The sequence below is a fragment of the Alosa alosa genome, chromosome 6 (genome assembly GCF_017589495.1).
Source record: "Alosa alosa isolate M-15738 ecotype Scorff River chromosome 6, AALO_Geno_1.1, whole genome shotgun sequence".
Lineage (NCBI taxonomy): Eukaryota > Metazoa > Chordata > Actinopteri > Clupeiformes > Clupeidae > Alosa > Alosa alosa.
Genome location: NC_063194.1, coordinates 11,879,612 through 11,899,237, shown reverse-complemented (window position 1 = coordinate 11,899,237; position 19,626 = coordinate 11,879,612). Strand labels below are relative to the sequence as shown.

General features: G+C 40.0%; 1 protein-coding gene across 2 annotated transcripts in view; it reads left to right on the top strand.

The window, feature by feature from the left end:
• LOC125295807 (sodium channel protein type 4 subunit alpha B-like) overlaps window positions 1-19,626 on the top strand; it is a 105,260-nt gene that overhangs the window by 82,429 nt on the left and 3,205 nt on the right. For both annotated transcript variants that reach the window (XM_048245313.1, XM_048245312.1), the window contains exons 21-23: window positions 7,967-8,248; window positions 10,904-10,957; window positions 11,056-11,190. In XM_048245313.1, coding sequence (XP_048101270.1) covers window positions 7,967-8,248; window positions 10,904-10,957; window positions 11,056-11,190 — 471 coding nt within the window. The remainder of the gene's footprint in view (window positions 1-7,966; window positions 8,249-10,903; window positions 10,958-11,055; window positions 11,191-19,626) is intronic.

The following is a 19,626-nucleotide window of genomic DNA, read 5'->3' as shown; positions in this document are numbered from 1 at the left end:
ACACGCACACACACACACACACAAACCCCTCCCCCGGACACATGACTCCTACCAAAAGCAACCCGCCAATTTCAAACATCCTGTCAAACTCAATTGATGACAAGTTCAAAGACCGGATGTCCCGCCCTCACCGGAAATCAAAGACCTTTGACCTTAATTAACCGGAAGTCCCACCCACCTGTCAAACGCTAATTAATTGATAATTGAAGACAAGTACATCTTACTCTCTCTGTTAGGGCCTCCGCTCTGATGAGATTGCTATCCGCGGATCAGCAAAGTTACAGGCTATGCCCATGCTTCTGTCACACGTCTGATCATTTGCGGCACAAATGAATGGTAGACTATTATAGAACCGCTGGCGAAAAAAAACGTGGTATTTTTTTCAGATTAGGAAATATTTCTTAATTGTGTGTGATCAAATAAAGAGGCATAGCCTACAATTGGGGGTAGAAATGTGAGCTCATTCAATGTCTATAATGGTCTGCGCCAAGTGAAACTGAACCTAATCATAAAGACACCTTTCTCAGCAACTTTTTTGTTCAATCAGCAGAATTGGCATTACGATCCACCCGACGTTTCCCTTGTCTACCCCATTAAACTTCAGGCTCTCGTGTTTTGCTGAATGATATTTTACTCAGCAGATCACCCTAGTAGATAACCAGAATTACAGTCTCTAGAATTGAAGGTCAGAATGTAAACTGGGCCACAGATGGTAAGCACAATTGCATTAGCTTAAAACTATCTAGTCGAGTATAACCTAAAACTAGCTTAATTAAAATGCCACAGCCCATACTCATTTTTTTTTTAGAATATAGATATTAAGAGAATAAATCATTATGCAAATACTTTTACTTTTAATACTTAAAGTATATTTAAAAAGCAGGTACTTTTTACTTTTACTTAAATAGGGTTGTCATTGTGGTACTTTTACTAAAGTAAATATTTCTCTGTGTATTTGTACTTTTACTTAAGTACTGAGATTCAGTACTTCCTCCACCACTGACTACTGGACTGTATGCTGGACATTATGCAGGAACACATTATACAGGACCTGAAAAACACAGAATTCATGGCAGTACAGGCCGATGAAACGACCGATGTGTCAACTCATTGCCAGCTCGTTGTTGTATTTCGTTTAGATGCAGCCAACACAGTGCAGGAGAGTTTTTTTTTGTATCAAGGCAATTGGTGGAGGCACGACTGCAAAGGCCATCTCAAAAGTACTGCTGGAACAGCTGAATGTGGTTTGTTCACCTGATAAGGAGACAGACAGGGATAGGCTGATAGCGCAGACATTTGATGGGGCGAGTGTAATGCGATGAGCCACAGGTGGAGTGAGGAGGAAAATTCAGGACATTTATCCAAATGCTCATTTCTTACACTGTTACGCACATCAGTTGAATTTGGTGATGCAACAGGCTGTTTCATCGATTACACCCGTGCGATGCTTCTTTTCTGACATCAGTGGCTTTTCGGCCTATTTCTCACGCTCTCCGAAGAGAAGCGCTACTTTGGACGGCATTGTAGCAAGGAGGTTGCCCCGGGCATCTCAGACGCGATGGAATTTCCATAGTCGTGCAGTTAGTACAGTGTATGAGAATGCTTTGACACTATTCAAGCCTCTCCAGACTTTGATACAATCTCAATCATAGAGGCAAAAGGTTTCTGTCGAATGCTGGAGGATAAAGAATTTCTTTACTTCCTAGAGTTGTTCCATAGCATACGGTCCCATGTAGACAAACTCTTTGCGCAGCTTCAGAGGAGAAATATTGATGCTGTGCATACACACAGATCAACAGAAAACTTTGTAAGCTCTATTTCAAACGTTCGCGACTCCGTGCTATCAATTTGTGCACGATACATTGATGCAAATCAAATGATCAAATTCAATGTTGAGCAAACCACGTCTGCAAACAGAGCTTTCTCTCATATATGAGAATCCTGACTTCAGAACATGCAGCAGCGCAATCGCATTGTTTCAGTTTTTTAATAACAACAACTTGCAGGATGTGTTTTCCGAACTTCAAGCTACTTCGCCATTATTCTGATCACTCGCCCATGACAACCGCGAGTCTGAGCTGCTTTTTCCACACTTAAACGAATCAAGACGTTTCTTAGAAACACCATAACACAGGACAGACTAAATGCACTGGCAATGTTGTCAATTGAAATTGAAATATCCCCGATTTCAATAAAACTGTGATCGAGAGATTTGCGCATTTGAAAGATCGCCGTGCCAAGTTCCTTTATAAATGAGGTGAAAGGAGGATGAAACTGTGATCTGACAGCTCAGTGTGGCTTAGGCCTATAGGCTCATATTTGACTTGTTTTTGTTGGCTCTGTAGGCTAATTTATCTTGCCTTTCAATGGGCTACATTTGTTTTAGCTCCCAAAAAAGCATGCCATGTCAAAATGTTCCTTTTAGTTTTCTGTGCGCTTCAGCAATTTTTTTATTTTTCTGCGCTGGTTGGTAGGATGATACCGTGATAAACTGAAACAGGAGTTTCTAAAATAAAATATCTTTACTGTCTTGTTTTAGCATGCAATTTTCATTAAGTTTTCTATGCTCTTCAGCCGATTTTGTTTTCTGCACTGGTTTTCTGCGAAGTGCTGCGCTATGGTTAATGAACTGAAACAATAGTTTTGAAAAGAAAAGTTATTCATCTTAGACTAATGTGTTGTTTCAGCAACAAACATGCGATTTTCATGTTTTTTATACTCTTCTGCCGATTTTGTTTTCTGCGCTGGTTTTCTGCTCTGCGCTATGGTTAATAAACTTCAAACATTTCTTTCTAAAACAACATTTTCTTCACATCTCATATTTTTTTCTCTTCCTCTTAAGTAGGCTATGTCAACTTTGTGCAGCCTATATAGGCTACGATTTTCAGACTTTGTTGATGGTTCTGTCACACACACTGGGGTTACCATGAAATATTGCATTGCATTATGTTGCTGCTGGCAGACATGTTTATAGAGATGTAGGCTACTCGCCATCTATGGTTATTAGAAGCCTTCTTGATTACTAATAGGCCCAATTCCAGGTAGGGTTGGTGCGTCGGTGCTTGGGCCCTAAATATAGCCGCAAGCGGCAATGGTGGGCCCGAGCACCTGTGGGCTGCAACCCGTGACATTTCGGAATCCAAAAAAGCACCGACGTGGTCCGTTTGTGAAATGTACATATTTGATGCATGTGCTATTAGTTTTTGTATTTTATTTTCTGGCACATTTACTTGCCTGGCCAGGTGGGGGCGCAATGCAAGGCAGGCCCATTGGGCGTCATCATAACAGAGACTTTCTAATGTGGAGACACAGCACTCAAAAAATACTCCATAGAAATACATGGGGCTAGTTTGTCACGCCAATATGGCCGTTGTCTACACATATCCGAAACGTCGACATGTAAATACATTGAGCCAATCATGTGGTGTGATGTGAATACATTGAGCCAATCATATGGTGTGTTGTGAAGACATCGTGCCAATCATGTGTTGTGATCTCGCCGCTGGAGCAAGATTGCTGTCGTGAAGCCTTGCGCACGCGCAGTTCGACCCAAAGACTGTGCCCGATGAGTGCCCATAAAACGTTGGTATATGGCCGTCGAGTGGAGGGACTTGCCTAAAAGGACTTTGATCATAATCATAATATATATTAACCTGAGAAATTTCAGACCATTCATTTTGAGCAAAGAACATTTCTGATACACTTTTTGGTTGGCCAGATGGTGGCGCTATGTTAGGCATGGAAATTACACATGTGAATATCATCAAAATAATGATATTTAATTAAAATTTTGTAAATAAATTCCAAAAAGCGATTCTGACTTTGGCCACCTAATCTGATTAATCTGATGCATCTGATTGTGATATCCAACAGACTTGGAAAAAACACATTCTTTCTCTTGCCAATTGGTGGCGCTATGCAAGGCATGTTAATAAGACATATGAATATCATCATCATGATATCTAATTTTGTGTAAAATTTCAGATCAATCAGTCAAAGCATTGAACATTTTTGGCACATTTCCTGATTGGCCAGATGGTGGCACTATGCTAGGCATGTGAATTACACATGTGAATATCGTCACAATAATGATATCTAATATTTTGTAAAATTTCAGATCAATCAATAAAGGCATTGCCAATATCTGGCACATGTTCCTGCTTGGCCAGGTGGTAGCGCTATACCAGGCAGGCCCATTGGGTGTCTGGATATCATCATAATCATAATATCTATTAACCTGAGAAGTTTCAGACCATTCATTCAAAGCATAGTAGAACATTTCTGGCACATTTCCTGCTTGGCCAGAAGGTGGCGCTATGCTAGGCATGTGAATTATACATGTGAATATCCTCACAATAATATCCAATATTTTATAAAGTTTCAGATTAATCAGTTAAGGCATCATCCATTTCTGTCACATTTCCTGCTTGGCCAGGTGGTGGCGCTATGCCAGGCAGGCCCATTTGGTGTCTGGATATAATCATAATCATAATATCTATTAACCTGAGAAGTTTCAGTCTGTTCATTCAATGCACTTTGACTTTGACACATTTCCTGTTTATGTGGTGAGATATTAAAATCATAACTTATTACAAAATATCAAAAATCCCTTGACAATTTAACATCAGCATTATCTTACCATAATTTTTGCCAAATTTCTCACAATTCTGACAAACCGTCTAGGAGGAGTATGTTAAAATTGATCATGTGACATCAGTGTTAATGCCATTCTTTCTGTTGCCAGGTGGTGGTGCTATGCCAAATATGCATTATGGGCATGTGCATATCATCATTACCATTGTATTCAATGACCTGTGAAATTTAAAACATTTGAAGCGATGCATGGTGAATTATGACACATTTATTGTTTATGTGGAAGGGTATTACAATTCATAATTTTGCCATTTCGTCAAATTACAACATATCAAAAAAAGCTTCGCAATTTGGAATCAACAGCCTCTAGGCATCATATATACTAACTTTGACATGTATCGGATCAATCGTGTAGGAGAAGTGTGTAAAAATTGATCATGTCTAAAACGCACAAAATCTCAATTACCTCACTTCCTGTGGGCGTGGCTAATGGCATGTTAAAGGGACACCAGGCAAGCCTGATGCTTTTTCTCTACGAAACTCCCCCTCACTCAGTCTGAAGCTGGTGTCCCTTTTATGCAAAAGTTGTTTGTTTTTGGGAGTTACATACACCCACCATATTTGGTGTATGTATCTAAAACTATATGCCAACCACAAGTCACAGTGACATAAGGGGGTGCTATGGAGTTCCTGGGCCACGCCCAGTGCCAAGCCTTTTTCCCTGTGTGTTCATGGTACCTCTTGATGTGTGTGCCAAATTTCATACGTTTTCACCCATGGGAAGCACCTCTTTTGGCATCACATTTTAGTCCGCACAAAATCCCTTCCTGTTGGGCGTGGGTAATGCATTGTACATACGAAAGTTTTTCTTCTTGGGGAGATACACACACCTACCAAATTTGTGGGGTATACTACGAAGCATGTTAGACATATCTAGGCTATGTAGACATATTGAGGCTTCACAAAGCCTTTACTCAGTGGTATACGTTAAGTGATACTACAATAGCAGTTATGTGATATATTTGTCAAACTAGGCTTTCAGCTCATCTGTGCACGTTCTCGGTGTTGGGATGACTTTGGCCAATCGCGAAACGTGGAGATGCACAAGACCGTCTCTATTTAAAAACAATTATTTCCGCATTAATGAGCGATAGCTTAATCTACACTGCGGTCATTTTTTGTGTCTAACCTATAACATCAAATAAAACAATTGTCATCAGTTGGTGTATGGTATGCACATCCATAGTGGGATATTTGCACGCACAGCACTATTAAAGCGCATTCGAGATCCAAAATGTTAGTAGAGGTTGAGGTCCACCTGTAGATATATGACAGAATCCTACACGTGAGAGAACTTCGTTTTTAAGACAATTGATTGGTCAGTGGGCGGTAGATTACATGATTTGAGCTATAACTTAGCACATAACCTCCTCCCGACCAGGTTTGGTTGACAGCATAAGATACCATGGTGATGTACTGTAGCGACACTAAAACAGATCCACTTTCGTGTCACAGCATAGTCTGGCTTTGAGCGCAACATACCTCGCTGGCAAATTTCAAGACTTTTCACCCATCTTAACCACCTCAAAAAAGGAAAACGCTCTGAGACAAAGTTAAAATCGGAATACTCGTAATAATAATAATAATCCTTACAAAAACAATAGGGCCTTGCGCCCTTCGGTGCTCTGGCCATAATAATAATAATAATAATAATAATAATAATAATCCTTAAAACAAAAACAATAGGGCTTAGCACCTCTGTAAATCACAAAACACAACAGCAAATCAAATAACACAACGGCAAATCACAAAACACAACAAAAATATTTTGTGATTTGCTGTTCTGTCTCGTGATTTGCCGGTGTGCTTGTTAATTTGCTGTCGTGTTTTGTGATTTGCAGTGTTGCCAACTATTTCAAATGGAAAGTAGCTAAAGCCAGCTCCAAAAGTCGCTAAATGTCGCTAGATGATGTCACGCACTAATTTGCATATCAATTACATCACCAGGTCGTGACCCCCCCCCCCCCTCCAAAAAAAAAACCGTGATGGCCCTTTAATTCCCCTTTACACCTGTTTGCTTTTCTCCTAGGCCTACTGAAATAGGCAACTTTAAGAGCCTAATTTAAATATTTAATTTAACATACTTGTATATTAGGGTAATTGATACACTTTACACTTCTGTACATCTTGTCATAGTATACACCAGAATGAGCATTAAGTGGCTGAAAATCAGTCATTTCCAACCTATTCCCAACTGCTGCCTTGCACAGCTTGAAGTCTGATTATAACTTCACCATAGGCTACACACAGTTTAACCTTACAACAATGGCTATATTTTGGATTTATTTAGTTAATGTCACTCAGACAGACCAACATATTTTTTTTTTCTCTCAGCCGACAGTCTGTCCTGCATTGACAACATTGAGGCGACATAGCCTAAATGAATGCTTTAGGTTTTTCTAACTTATATGCTCGATTTTGAACTATCTGCTTGTGAATGAAGTTGTAGCCTACTTTCCTTTGTTGAACGGTGCTGGAAAGCGTGTCACTGTTTCCCTGTCATCATGTCATTGCTCTCGTCTCATTGACTCTGGTTGTAATCTCACCCGAAGTTGCTGCACCTTCCAATAACGTTGTCTGAGCTGTTAGATCTATAGAACATCTACTTCCGTGGATAACATGGGCTGATACTAGGCCAGTCATTACTTTTATAATCATGGAGCAACGCTTTGGGGCGAAACGGGCATGAGACTCTTACACAGCACAGCCGAACTCACTGCTTACTCATACGAGTAAAAAGGGACATTACATGCCATCACATCAGAGTCTCAAAAAGTCTCCAAGAACGCCAGAAAAAGTAGCTAGATTTTCGCTAGTCGCTTTTTACAAAAAAAGTCGCTTGGGGGGTCTGAAATCTCGCTAAATATGGTGACAAAGTCGCTAAGTTGGCAACACTGGTGATTTGTTGTTGTGGTTTTGTTGTTTTATGATCTGCTGTTATGATTTTTGATTTGATCCTGTAGTTGACTGTTGGCTTGGCTAAAACATACACTATTATAACCAATCAACATGTTATTTCAGGATTATTGAAACTAGAGGTTAGGCCCAGATATTTCAGAAATCGATCTAAAGTTAAATAAACACATTTTATTTTCAGGCACAATGTAGCAATTAAATAACTAATGGCTATGTCAGTTCCATTTTACAATCAACCATTGCCCAGAAATATCATCATCATCAGTTATGAAATGAAAAGTGTTAATACATTAAATTGTGTTTATGTAATAAATACATAACAATATAATCATATGTAAACAATAATATGTAATATTAATGTTATGCTGTTCTCTCTTCTATCTGATGATGGCTGTAGGTGGTGGTGAATGTGCTAGTGGGATCCATCCCCTCCATCTTCAATGTGCTGCTGGTCTGCCTGATCTTCTGGCTAATCTTCAGCATCATTGGTGTCAACCTCTTTGCCGGAAAGTTCTACTACTGTTGGAACACCACGACAGAGGAATTGTTTCTTCATGAAGACGTTAACAATAAGTCCGATTGTTATGACCTCATGGAGTTTGGTATTGATGTTCAATGGAAGAACGTTAGGGTCAACTATGACAGTGTGGTCATGGGTTATCTTTCTCTGTTTCAAGTGGTATGTTTAAAGATTTTTCCATTATTTTTCTAAGTAGGATCTTCTGTCAAATATTTTATGCAGGTTTTAAAAAAAACACACTCAAAAATTACCCAACAATATCACTTTTCACATTGTACCAATGGATACAAACAGAAGTCAATGGCTAGTAGTGGCTCCTTGGCTGAAAATCTTGTAGGGCAGATATAGTCTAATGATAGAGTAACTGAATTCAAGTTTTTATATTGTGGACACACCGCATGAGATGCAACTGGACCACTGAGGGCACACCGGCTTCCTGGCAGTCAGCAGTCAAAACGCGCTTTAATTTATTAATTATAAGGGAATTCACTATAACTGTACATGGTAGACTTAAAACCAGCTACGACATGACTAAGCGATTGTACATGCTCATATAGACGCAAAAAGTTAATGGGGCATCAACCTTGCTTGTTCTGAGAAAAAAATGTTTTCACGATTTACAGTTTTTTCCAATTGCTAAAACACAATTTTGCAAACTAGGCTGGTTTTATCAAAATTCACACACAATTCACAAAACCACACACCCAAACTGCAAAATACCTCATATAAGAGGGAAAGGGATATGGGATACAATTAGCTCCATAATGCCACAATACAAAACCACAATTCAATTAAATAACTTTTGCACCACATGACGCATTCATATTACCAGTTTTTTGTCTCACCAACTACACTCTGTTGGGCATAATGAAAAGCACTCGCATCTTTAGTATGCTTTGCCATAATACTAAAATAGTTCAAATTGTAGAAAATTCTTCACATGCACAGAACTATTTGCAGATACACACACATGCTGTTGAAACATTTATTTTTTTATTTTTCACCAAACAAGTCAGTGGCATATAAGTCAGTGACATATAAGTTGGCATATATGCACATATGTTGGCCAATTAGCTAATGTAGTGTCATTTTGAACGGCAGCATTTTGCAATGTCAAACATAGTTATGTCTTATACAGAGAACCGTGTTCCGATTTAAAAAGTGCCATTTTGAATTGCAAAATGTGTGTAAAGCAGAAAATTATTTTTATATTTCGCATTCTATTTCGCGCTCATGTCACGCAGGTTCACACAGCGACTTTCAGTAAGCAGGGAGGACTCATAAAATCATCAAGATTTGAAACGGATTATAGCCTTGATCATTCATAGAACCGTGCATTGGCTTGAGAGGTGCTGGGGAAATTAAAGCTTACGGCCATCCTTCCTATCCCTTGTCTATTCTACTTGTGCTATTGTGATAATTTTGCAGGCGAACCACTGACGGAACACATATAAGTTGGTTGGGCTCATTAGTGCACCCATACACCCACCCCACTACACAACACACACGCAACCAGATTCTATAACGCTAGGCGGTGATTAACGTGGCCAGTAGTTTAAGGAGGATACGCTTTTATAGAGGGAGAGCAGCTTCACAGAAGAGAACTTCTGACGGCAAATTTGAGGAAAAGTTGGTAAACCACCCTTCTTACCTAATTTGAGGGTGCTGATTCTGAATATTTTGTTTACCAAGCTCAATTCTGAGTTCTAAGCTGCATAATCATCATTTTAACATAAAATAGCGATTATTTTTGCTTATTTTTCCCTAAATTGGGTTGATTTCAAAAGTAATCACTAAAACCAAATAGTGTTCTCTAAATACATGTTTGAGCATTAAAGAAGCCATACTATAGTTTATTAACATATTTAATGAGAACATGATTACAGTTAACATGTAATAAACTCGGAAATTCTAATCAAAACACAACCATATTTTTATTGCTAACATAGTGAGTCACTCGTGGTGTTTAATGCATTTCATCACAATAACAAATTGCACAGATAACCTTCAACTCAGAATATATCCTACAGTATGAACTTAGATAGCGGGAATAAGCCTAATGCAGAACTGCATCTACCGTCAGCAACAACCGACAAGTAGAAAACATTTTACTTCTAGTAACACTGGATTTGGTATGTGTGCTTGCCTCCATACTAGAGCTTGATAATGTGCTCTTCTAATATGCCATTGAGCAGCATCACTTTGTGAAGCAAATTGTGTGAAAAAGCCCCTTTACCGACTTTTCCTCAAATTTGCCAACATGACTTTTTCTGAACGTTTGTTAGCTATCTGCTCTCCCTCTATTATAGAGTTAAGCATTCTTCCTTGAGAAAAATTTGAACTCTGAGTCCGGGTAAATAGACGGACACAGAGAGGTCAGCAGGGAATGACAAGCTGATTTTGAGCTGAGCTCAACGTTGCGCTCTGCCCCACATTGAGCCCAGCCCTGATCTGCAAGCTGCAGCAGGGCTCATGGGATGAGTATTCCTTCACTTGGAAATGAAAATATGTACACAGTCTTGTACCTTTGCCTTTTTTTCTGTTTGTTTTGTTTTTCTTGAAATTATGTTGTCGAGCTTTATTTAAGCCAAGCGCTTGCTGCAGTTCCATATCTGGCCAACAGATTTACATACGAAAAAACTGTATGGTGCTGTGGAAAGCAGAAAAGATATTTGTGCAAAAATGACTATTTGTTGCATGAAAAGTTTGCTTGCATTTGACTTGCAGTTTTAGGAATCAAGAAGTTTTCAAACCAAACATGAATCCTATTAGACCAAATGAGATGGTAATAATATATTTGTGTCTTACACACAGGCAACATTTAAAGGATGGTTGGACATCATGTATGCAGCAGTTGATTCACGTCAGGTTTGTTTTTCCCTGTAGAATAAGCTCACAAACACTGCTGTGTTTATGTGTAAAATGGTGTTATGTAAAATATCACTCATTTTCCTCTTCCTTGACAGATTGAACAGCAACCGGAGTATGAAGCAAACCTCTACATGTACCTCTATTTCGTCATATTTGTCATCTTTGGCTTCATCACCGCCAATCTCTTCATTGGTGTCATCATTGACCATTTCAACCAACAGAAAGCAAAGATAAGTACATAATATGACCACCGCTCAGTCCTGCATGTTCTCTCTGCAGCAAGTAAATCACACTTGATTTCTCTCCATCTCCTACTACTCCAGTGAGTGTGTTCTCAGTGTCTCTCTCTGTGTGTGACAGCCCTACTTGTGCCTTGTCTCTCCATCTGTCGGCCTGTAAATGGGAGTGTTGAACCAGGTGGTTCTTGACAGTGAGTCAAGAGAGATATAACATTTTGTACATTTTAAACCACACCTTGGGCTCTATTTTAACAATCAATAACCCAGCGAAAGCATATTCTTATCTTGATGCAAAGTTTATTCCTATCTTACACTTGATTTTTGTGACATTTCCGAGAGAATCACTGTTATTAAGCCTTGCGCCCAGGGGTGTGGCAATTAACAACATAAAGGGCCAGGGACGTGCACAGGGAGGTTGCTCAGCTCAGGTTGCCCGGGCAACTGCCCATATCCCCTTCTCGACTCACGTTGCCCTTCCGAGGGAGGGAAAATAAATAAATCGTAGGCTACAATGGATGCAGAGTTTCACATAGGCCTAGATAAAAAAAAAAATCACAAAGCCTCATTCACTTCCATTCGGGCACCGAAAGTGAAAGTCAGCAGGGGAAGGGCAAACTCTGTTAACGTGGCTGCAGCGCTGCACGCGACCAGCACCTGAGCCTGCATGAGCGGTCCTAGCAGAAGATTGTCGCGGTTGTCGGTGAGACGACTCAACGTTGTCGGAAAAGGTGAGTTTGTGATGTATAACAAACGAACGATCATCTTCATCAAGTTTTATGAAATTAATTCAAATCTTAATAAATCCAGGCTGAGTTTGCCACGTTTAGCCTACATAATCAGGTAGCTTGCAGACAAGCAGCCTGTTATCACATAGCCTATGCTCAAAGTATTCAAGGAAAACAATGCTAACATCATATTCCCCACACTATTCAAACTAATCAAAATAAATGCCACTCTACCCGTGTCCACTGCAACGGTAGCCTGGAACGTTCCTTTTCAAAACTGAAGCTGGTCAAATCAAGGCTCAGAAATCAGTGTGGTCAAGATCGGCTGTCTGACCTCCTGCTGGCCATAGAGAAGGGGACATTCTAAAATGCTTAACATGAAAAAGCTTAATGTGGCTTAAGGTAGGAAAACAATGATTAATCATGACCAAATTTCTCATGGCCATATCTTGACATAAACACTAACTTGAGTGCACGACAAGGTGTGGTCTGGCGCATGATCTAAAAATCGCTATCTTACACCATCTAAAAAGCATTAGGCTATGCCACTGACCAAGAAAAACCTGGTCTATAGCGTAAGGCGCATATGAAGCACAGCTGAAGATGCACTGTCACGAGATGTAAGCAGCAACTCCTGCAGGATAAATGTCCTTTTTTCAGGCTATATTTTCAATGGTAACCCCTTGTCAGTCAATAGAGAAAGTAATTAACTGTGTATAACTGTTTTGTCGTTGACTATGACACCACGGTGAAGTTAGTTTCACTTTGCCTATGAGTTCAAACTAGATGTACTGCATAGCAGTACAAAATATGACCACTGCTCAGTCCTGTACATCCTCTCCGCGAAAAAAAATCACACTTGTTTATTTGTCTCCATCTCCTACTCCATTCCCTACTCTTGCAACTTTTGTGTATGCTTGTACATGCCTGCCTGTGTGTGTGTTTGCATGTGTGTGTGTGTGCCTGTGTGCATGCGTGCGCGTGTGTGTGTGTTTGTGAGTGTGTGCGTGCCTGTGTGCGTGTGTTTGTGTGTGTGTGTGTGTGTGTGTGTGGTGACAGAATCACGTTTCTGTCATGTTTACATAAAATATTTAATCTACTCAAATATATTTATTTACTTATTTTCACTACATCACACTTTTATTATATATTACTTCTTAACTATTGTCACTTGAAGTAGTTCACTGGCTTAGTGACCTTCTAATTGACTAGCCAATCAGGTGTGGTGGAGGTCATGAGCTGGAGTCTCGCTTTAAACAAAATAGGAAGTGAGCTGTCAAACCGGCGGGGAGTTGAATGTTCAGTCAATGCGTTGTGCCGGAGGTTGCGGTAGCTCGGTGGAAGTTCGGAAGCGCTTTGATGGAAATAAACTAAAACCTATGGACCTATTGGACTACTGGAAGTAAACTAAAATCTATAGACCTATTGGACTACTGGAAGTGAACGTGGATTTTCGTAATGGACGTGTGGATTATAAGGTACTGTGCGTTGCCATAGACGTAGCGTTTTGTTGATCTAATGAACTGTTGTCGACGTCGCCGACGTCCTGAACTGAATGACATTTTGTTTAATACACTGCATCACCTACTTGAAAACCATATGCTAGGGCTGCACGATTATGGCCAAAATGATAATCACGATTATTTTGATCAATATTGAGATCACGATTATTTATCACGATTATTATTTAATTTTAGTGACAAAAATATTTTTTCCCCCTAAACATATTGGACTTGCTATCTGGCTCACCCAAATTCTTCCCCTCACATTTACTCCCCAAAATTACTGCAAATATAGATTGACTGCGACTTCCAAACTTTCAGCTTGCTACTTTGTTAATATTTGGGGAAACGTTAACGGCAACACAGTAATTACAAAGTATTAAGAAATACTGTTAATTTGATGCTTTTTAATTCATTTATAAATGGTGCACTGTCAATTTAAGACCCTTTGCCAGATCCACACAAATAGCCTATGGCTAGTGCTGTGCCCACTCAGTTTGTAAATGGTCAGTAATGGCAACTGCCAATGCCATTGCGCTCTCTCTCGTGCACACTCAAATGTGTTCCCAATTAAATGGAGTAGCATAACGTGGTAAGATCTGCTGCAATGGAGATACTATGTATCTCGATGTAACAAGCTGTTTTGACATTGATATTGTAAACGTTCTTTAGGAAGAGTGTAAAGCAGTTTGCAGTAGCCTGAAGTTAATCACAACGTCGTCTATCGCTGGGAAAAAAAATAGCTAGCTATGATAACCTAATTATATGCTTGGCAGGCCGGATTAAAGTGTGGCGGGCCGGATCTATGATAAACTAATAAATGCTCGGCGGGCCGGATTAAAGTGCATGGCGGGCCGCAGTTTGGACACCCCTGGTTTAGTCATTCGTTGATATGTAAAACACTGACGTGTAGGCTACAATTTCATTATTGTTCACTCGTTTTGAGTAGGCTGTGTCTTGAAACGCATATGCATTGTAGGTTGCACATGTAGCTTATAAAATACATGAATATAATTCACGGATCCCGTTGTTAGCTCAACTCTTATTATAGGCTATATCGGAGGAAGCAAACAAGGACTAAAAGTTAACGTGATAAAAATGCATGTGTGGTTTCATGTGATGCGTTTTCACATTTTTAATGCTGCCTGGCGCCCAACATAATCATTTCCTTTCCTTGTGTCAGAGGCCACCGTTACACTGGCGCCCAACGTGGGGCTAGGGGGCGCTGTTTCCCCATATTTCTGATTGTCTTCTTGTTTAGGTTCACTTAAAGTATGGTTGTATTTTTTTGTATGAAACGTTTTTTTGAAGTGTTGAAATCTCATTGTGAAAATGTCTCATTGAGACTGGTGCGAGGTATTTGAAAGGGTTCATTTTTGAAGGTTATTGCTCTGTGAAACTGTATCTCAAATTGAAAAAGTGACCTCTCTCTATATATTTTTTTCTCTCTCTCACTCTTAAAAAATGTCTGACAATTCCCCGGCCAATGCAAATGGTGACCTTCTGTTAGGGCCACCAAATATATCTACTCCCGTTTGTACTACTACCTTGCATAGTACCCTTCAACAGGGCTATAGACATACTTTTCCCTCCCTCAACACTTCTGTGCATCCTACCACTTCAATTGGTGGGCCTGTAGCCAGCCACCCAGCGATAGTTCCTAGGCAAAGGCTGTTGGCTGAAACTTTACCAGAACCTCCTCCTGATGAATATCCACCTCATTCTTCTTCTGACATGTCATTGACACCATCCTTTGTTTCGGAAATAGTCATGCAACGTGAACTGCCAAAAGCATTACCAACACCTGGAAGAGAACTTGGACATTTGGCTCATCTTAAATTAACTGAAACAGTGGAGAGACAAAGTACCCAGTACACAGAAATGCTGGCAGAGATAACCCGAAACTGCTTACATTTGGAATCAAAGATGGAAGCTATTGCGAATGAAACTGAACAAAAGCTGACTGAACTTAAAAACATTGTGATTAAAGATAATGAAAAAATGGAGGGACAATCTGATAACTTGTTGAAGGCAATAAAAACTTTATTGACAGAACAATCTGAAGCAGACAAAGCTAATCAATTAACTGAGTTCAGGTTTATGGTAGAACAACTGCAGCTAGAAGTTCAACAGGACATCCGTGCCAGCCATGAAGCTTCATATGTGTCTTAAGAACAGCTCTCCAGTAAATTAGATCAGTGTCAGAATGTACTTATTAGTCATGAATTGATTCCATATTCTAAAGTCAGGCATTATTATTATTAAGAATTATATGATCGGAACAGTCTAGACTATAACTCCTGGTCAATACAGAAATTTTTTACCCTTAATACATTGCTAGTGCATACATTGTTCATTCAAAATATGGTCCCTGTTCTAAAGTAGAGGCTGGGACAATGTTTATTTAACAAGTTCTGTAAACATGTTACATTGTACTCTCAATGAGCTCACAAAGCACAAAAAGACTAGCAATACCTTCTCCCAATACTGATAAAATACTAGTCCACTCTGGCAAGTAAATAGCAAATGTTCTTTTGTGTGATTTCTTTACTGCTACTGTAGTTTTCAGGCAAATAGGCCTGCTGTGTACAAGTTTTTGATATGTGGTAGGTGGGTCCCATTTCAAAGAAGACCACCACAGATGTGTTGAATGACAATTCTTTTGCCCTTTTTATTTGTTGAAAAGATGTGTTTTTATCCTGTCAGTTCTAGTTAAAACTAGCTTTTGCTAGTCTTTTTGTGCTTTGTGAGCTCATTGAGAGTACAATGTAACATGTTTACAGAACTTGTTAAATAAACATTGTCAGTGCTGTCACTTTTCTCATCTTCTTTTCTATTGTTAACACCCTCCCAGCCTCTACTTTAGAACAGGGACCATATTTTGACATATCATGACTAATAAGTACATACTGCAGAGGTATTACTGATGATAATGTGCTTGCTACCAAGGAACCAGTTTCCACTTTAGAATAGGAGCCAATCTCCCAGTTATTAAGTGCTATTTCACACAGCAACCTGGGCAGTGAAATGCAGCAATGAGGTTGAGCCATACACTTGCTTATTCTACAACTGTTCTCCTACTATTTGGGATTTATTCAGACAGTATACAAGTAGGTTATGCATATTCTATTTTGGTACTTACTACTAATTAGTATGTAGAGATCAAGGCTTACGAGGTCATTATTAAGATTATATCAATAATAAAGGCCAAATTCGTCATGAACAAGAAATTTGTGAATACACACCTAACAAATGGTTAATGTTGCCTAACACATGCCTTACAAGTCACTAATACAGGTATTAATTAGGTATGTATTGGTGGCTAACATGTGAACCTTAAAATAAAGTGTTACCACCTTTTGGATTAAAAAATGCGCCAGCAACATTCCAGCGATTAATGGAACGTGTTCTTGGAGAACTCAGAGCGAATAAATGTATGGTGTATCTCGATGACATAATAATCTACTCCTCCTCAGTAGAAAAGCATCTGTGTGACCTCCAAGCAGTCTTGCACAAACTCTCTATGGCAGGGCTGACTTTAAACTTAAAAAAATGCAAATTCTGTCTTCACCAGATCAAATATCTTGGTCACATAATTTCGAGTCAAGGGATTACAGCTGATCCTGATAAGGTGTAATCAATACAGGGCTACCCCGTGCCCAGCAACCTTAAAGAAGTCCAGCGCTTCCTGGGTCTTGCTGGCTGGTATCACCGTTTTGTGCCTGGGTTTTCCCAAGTGGCTGAACCGATCAATTCCTTGAAACAAAAGGGACAACCGTTTGTTTGGAGTGAAAAATGTCAATCAGCTTTTGACACTCTCAAAGAACATCTCATCTCTGCACCCATTCTTGGTCATCCAGACTTGAAGCTTCCTTTCACTGTCTACACGGATGCCAGCGAAGTTGGTCTAGGGGCTGTTCTAGCTCAAAAGAAACATGGTGGCCATGAAGAAGTCATTGCCTATGCCAGCCGGACCTTGAGCAGAGCGGAATTACTCAACCACAGAACAGGAATGCCTAGCGGTGATATGGGCACTGGAGAAGTGGCAGCATTACCTCGAAGCAAAGCTGTTTACTGTGGTCACAGACAATGCTGCCTTACAGTGGGTCCTTAGTTCCACTAAAACCACCTCCCGTTTAATCAGGTGGTCACTGCGGTTGCAAAAATTCAATTTCATTGTTGAATACCGGAAAGGGAAATTGAACGTTGCCCCTGATGCGCTTTCCAGGAAACCCACGGGTGCTCCTTGTGGTGTAAAGGACTCAGACGAATTCCCCCTTTTCCATGGACACTATCTGGGAAGAACAGAAAAAAGTACAGAGATTCAAAATATCCATAAAATGATTATGGATGGAGAGAAAACCACACTGGAGAACTTTGGTATTTTGGAAGACAAAGTATATCGCAAAACTCACCCGACTGATGGACAGGTCCAGTACCGTCTCTATATTCCCTTTTCACTGAAGGAGCAGCTCTTACGTGCTTATCATGAACATCCAATGGCAGGCCACCAAGGGTTGTTCAAGACCTATAAGCGCCTTCAAGACGTGGTTTTCTGGCCTCGGAAGTGGAGCGAGGTGAAAGAGTTTGTACGAAACTGCAAAACCTGTCAAAGTTTTAAAAATACCACACAGAAGCCTGCTGGCTTGATGCAGCCAACCATTGTGAAAGGGCCCAATCAAATGATTGGTGTTGATTTAATGGGACCTTTCCCACGTAGCTCAGACAGGAATGAGCACTTGCTGGTCTTTGTTGACTACTTCACCCGCTGGGTGGAGCTGTTTCTCTCCGGTCTGCTACTGCACCTGTGATTGGAAAAATCTTCCATAAAGAGATAATTACCCGTTGGGGTGTACCTGACTGTATTCTGTCTGACAGAGGTTCTCAGTTTGTCTCTTCCATGTTTCGGGAACTCTGAGAAATGGGCAGTCAAGCCCCAAACAACCACTGCTTATCATCCACAGACAAACATGACGGAAAGGGTTAACAGAAACCTGAAAACCATGATCGCCTCATATGTCACAGAAAATCACCGTCACTGGGACCGGTACTTACCTGAATTTCGCTTTGCCTTGAATTCTTGAATTATAAAGGTACTGTGCTATTGCATTAGTGCGAAGTGTTAGGCTACACTTTTTGCCTGGCTAATCGAGCATAGGCCTATACCAAACCTCCTCCAAAAACTTCGGTTTCAACTAGGCCTACGTCGTTTTCATCTCACGCTCATATAGGCTACACACACTCACACAGGAACACTTGCTGCTCGTTTTCATTTGTTTGTTTTTTGGTTATTGTTTTGTTTGTGTGCGTCGCCATAGACGTAGCGTTTTGTTGATCTAATGAACTGTTGTCGACGTCGCCGACGTCCTGAACTGAATTACATTTTGTTTAATACACTGCATCACCTGCTTGAAAACCATATGCTGTGTTGTTTCTTTTCTTGTCAACTTTAAAACGGGAAGGGTGACGGGGTCTTAATACTGACACGGCAGTTTTAATGCTGCCTGGCGCCCAACATAATCATTTCCTTTCCTTGTGTCAGAGGCCACCGTTACAGTGTGTGTGTGTGCGATTTCAATATTTGAGTTTTTCAAAAACTGATCCGACTGATGAACCAATATCGGCCATTAGTCATTTTTAACAAACACAATGTAACAAGGTTCTAATCAAGGTGGGGCATTATGTATTTGAATAGGCCTAACTATCTAGTTTCCTATTAAAAAGGCTCTTCATATACAGTAATGTATTTTGTAAGAAATAAAAGAGTGCATAGAATAGAAATAATAGTAAGAATAAAAGAGGTCTTTGTTCTGTGATAACCACATTGCCACAAACTACATTGTGAGCAGTTTATACTTAAAGGACAATTTCGGCGCAAGATGTACCTAGGGGTTAATAACACGTGTACATGAGTTACACATGAGTTCGTCCATTCTCATGTTTCTTCATGTTTTCATGCTAATCGAACGTGACCAGTTTTACCACAAACCGCTAATAAGCGTTTAGCGCTAGTCTTTAGCGCAAAGTAAAACGAAATCGCTATTTCTATACCACTAACAAGACTCAAAATAGCACCACACTTCCACGGTAGCATAGTGAGGGGCCCTATATGTAAACCGAAGCATTGAGAACTTTGTAAGTGTACAGACAGTTTAGTTTAGTGGTCCCCGGGGACCAAATAAAACATTTTTGTAGAAATC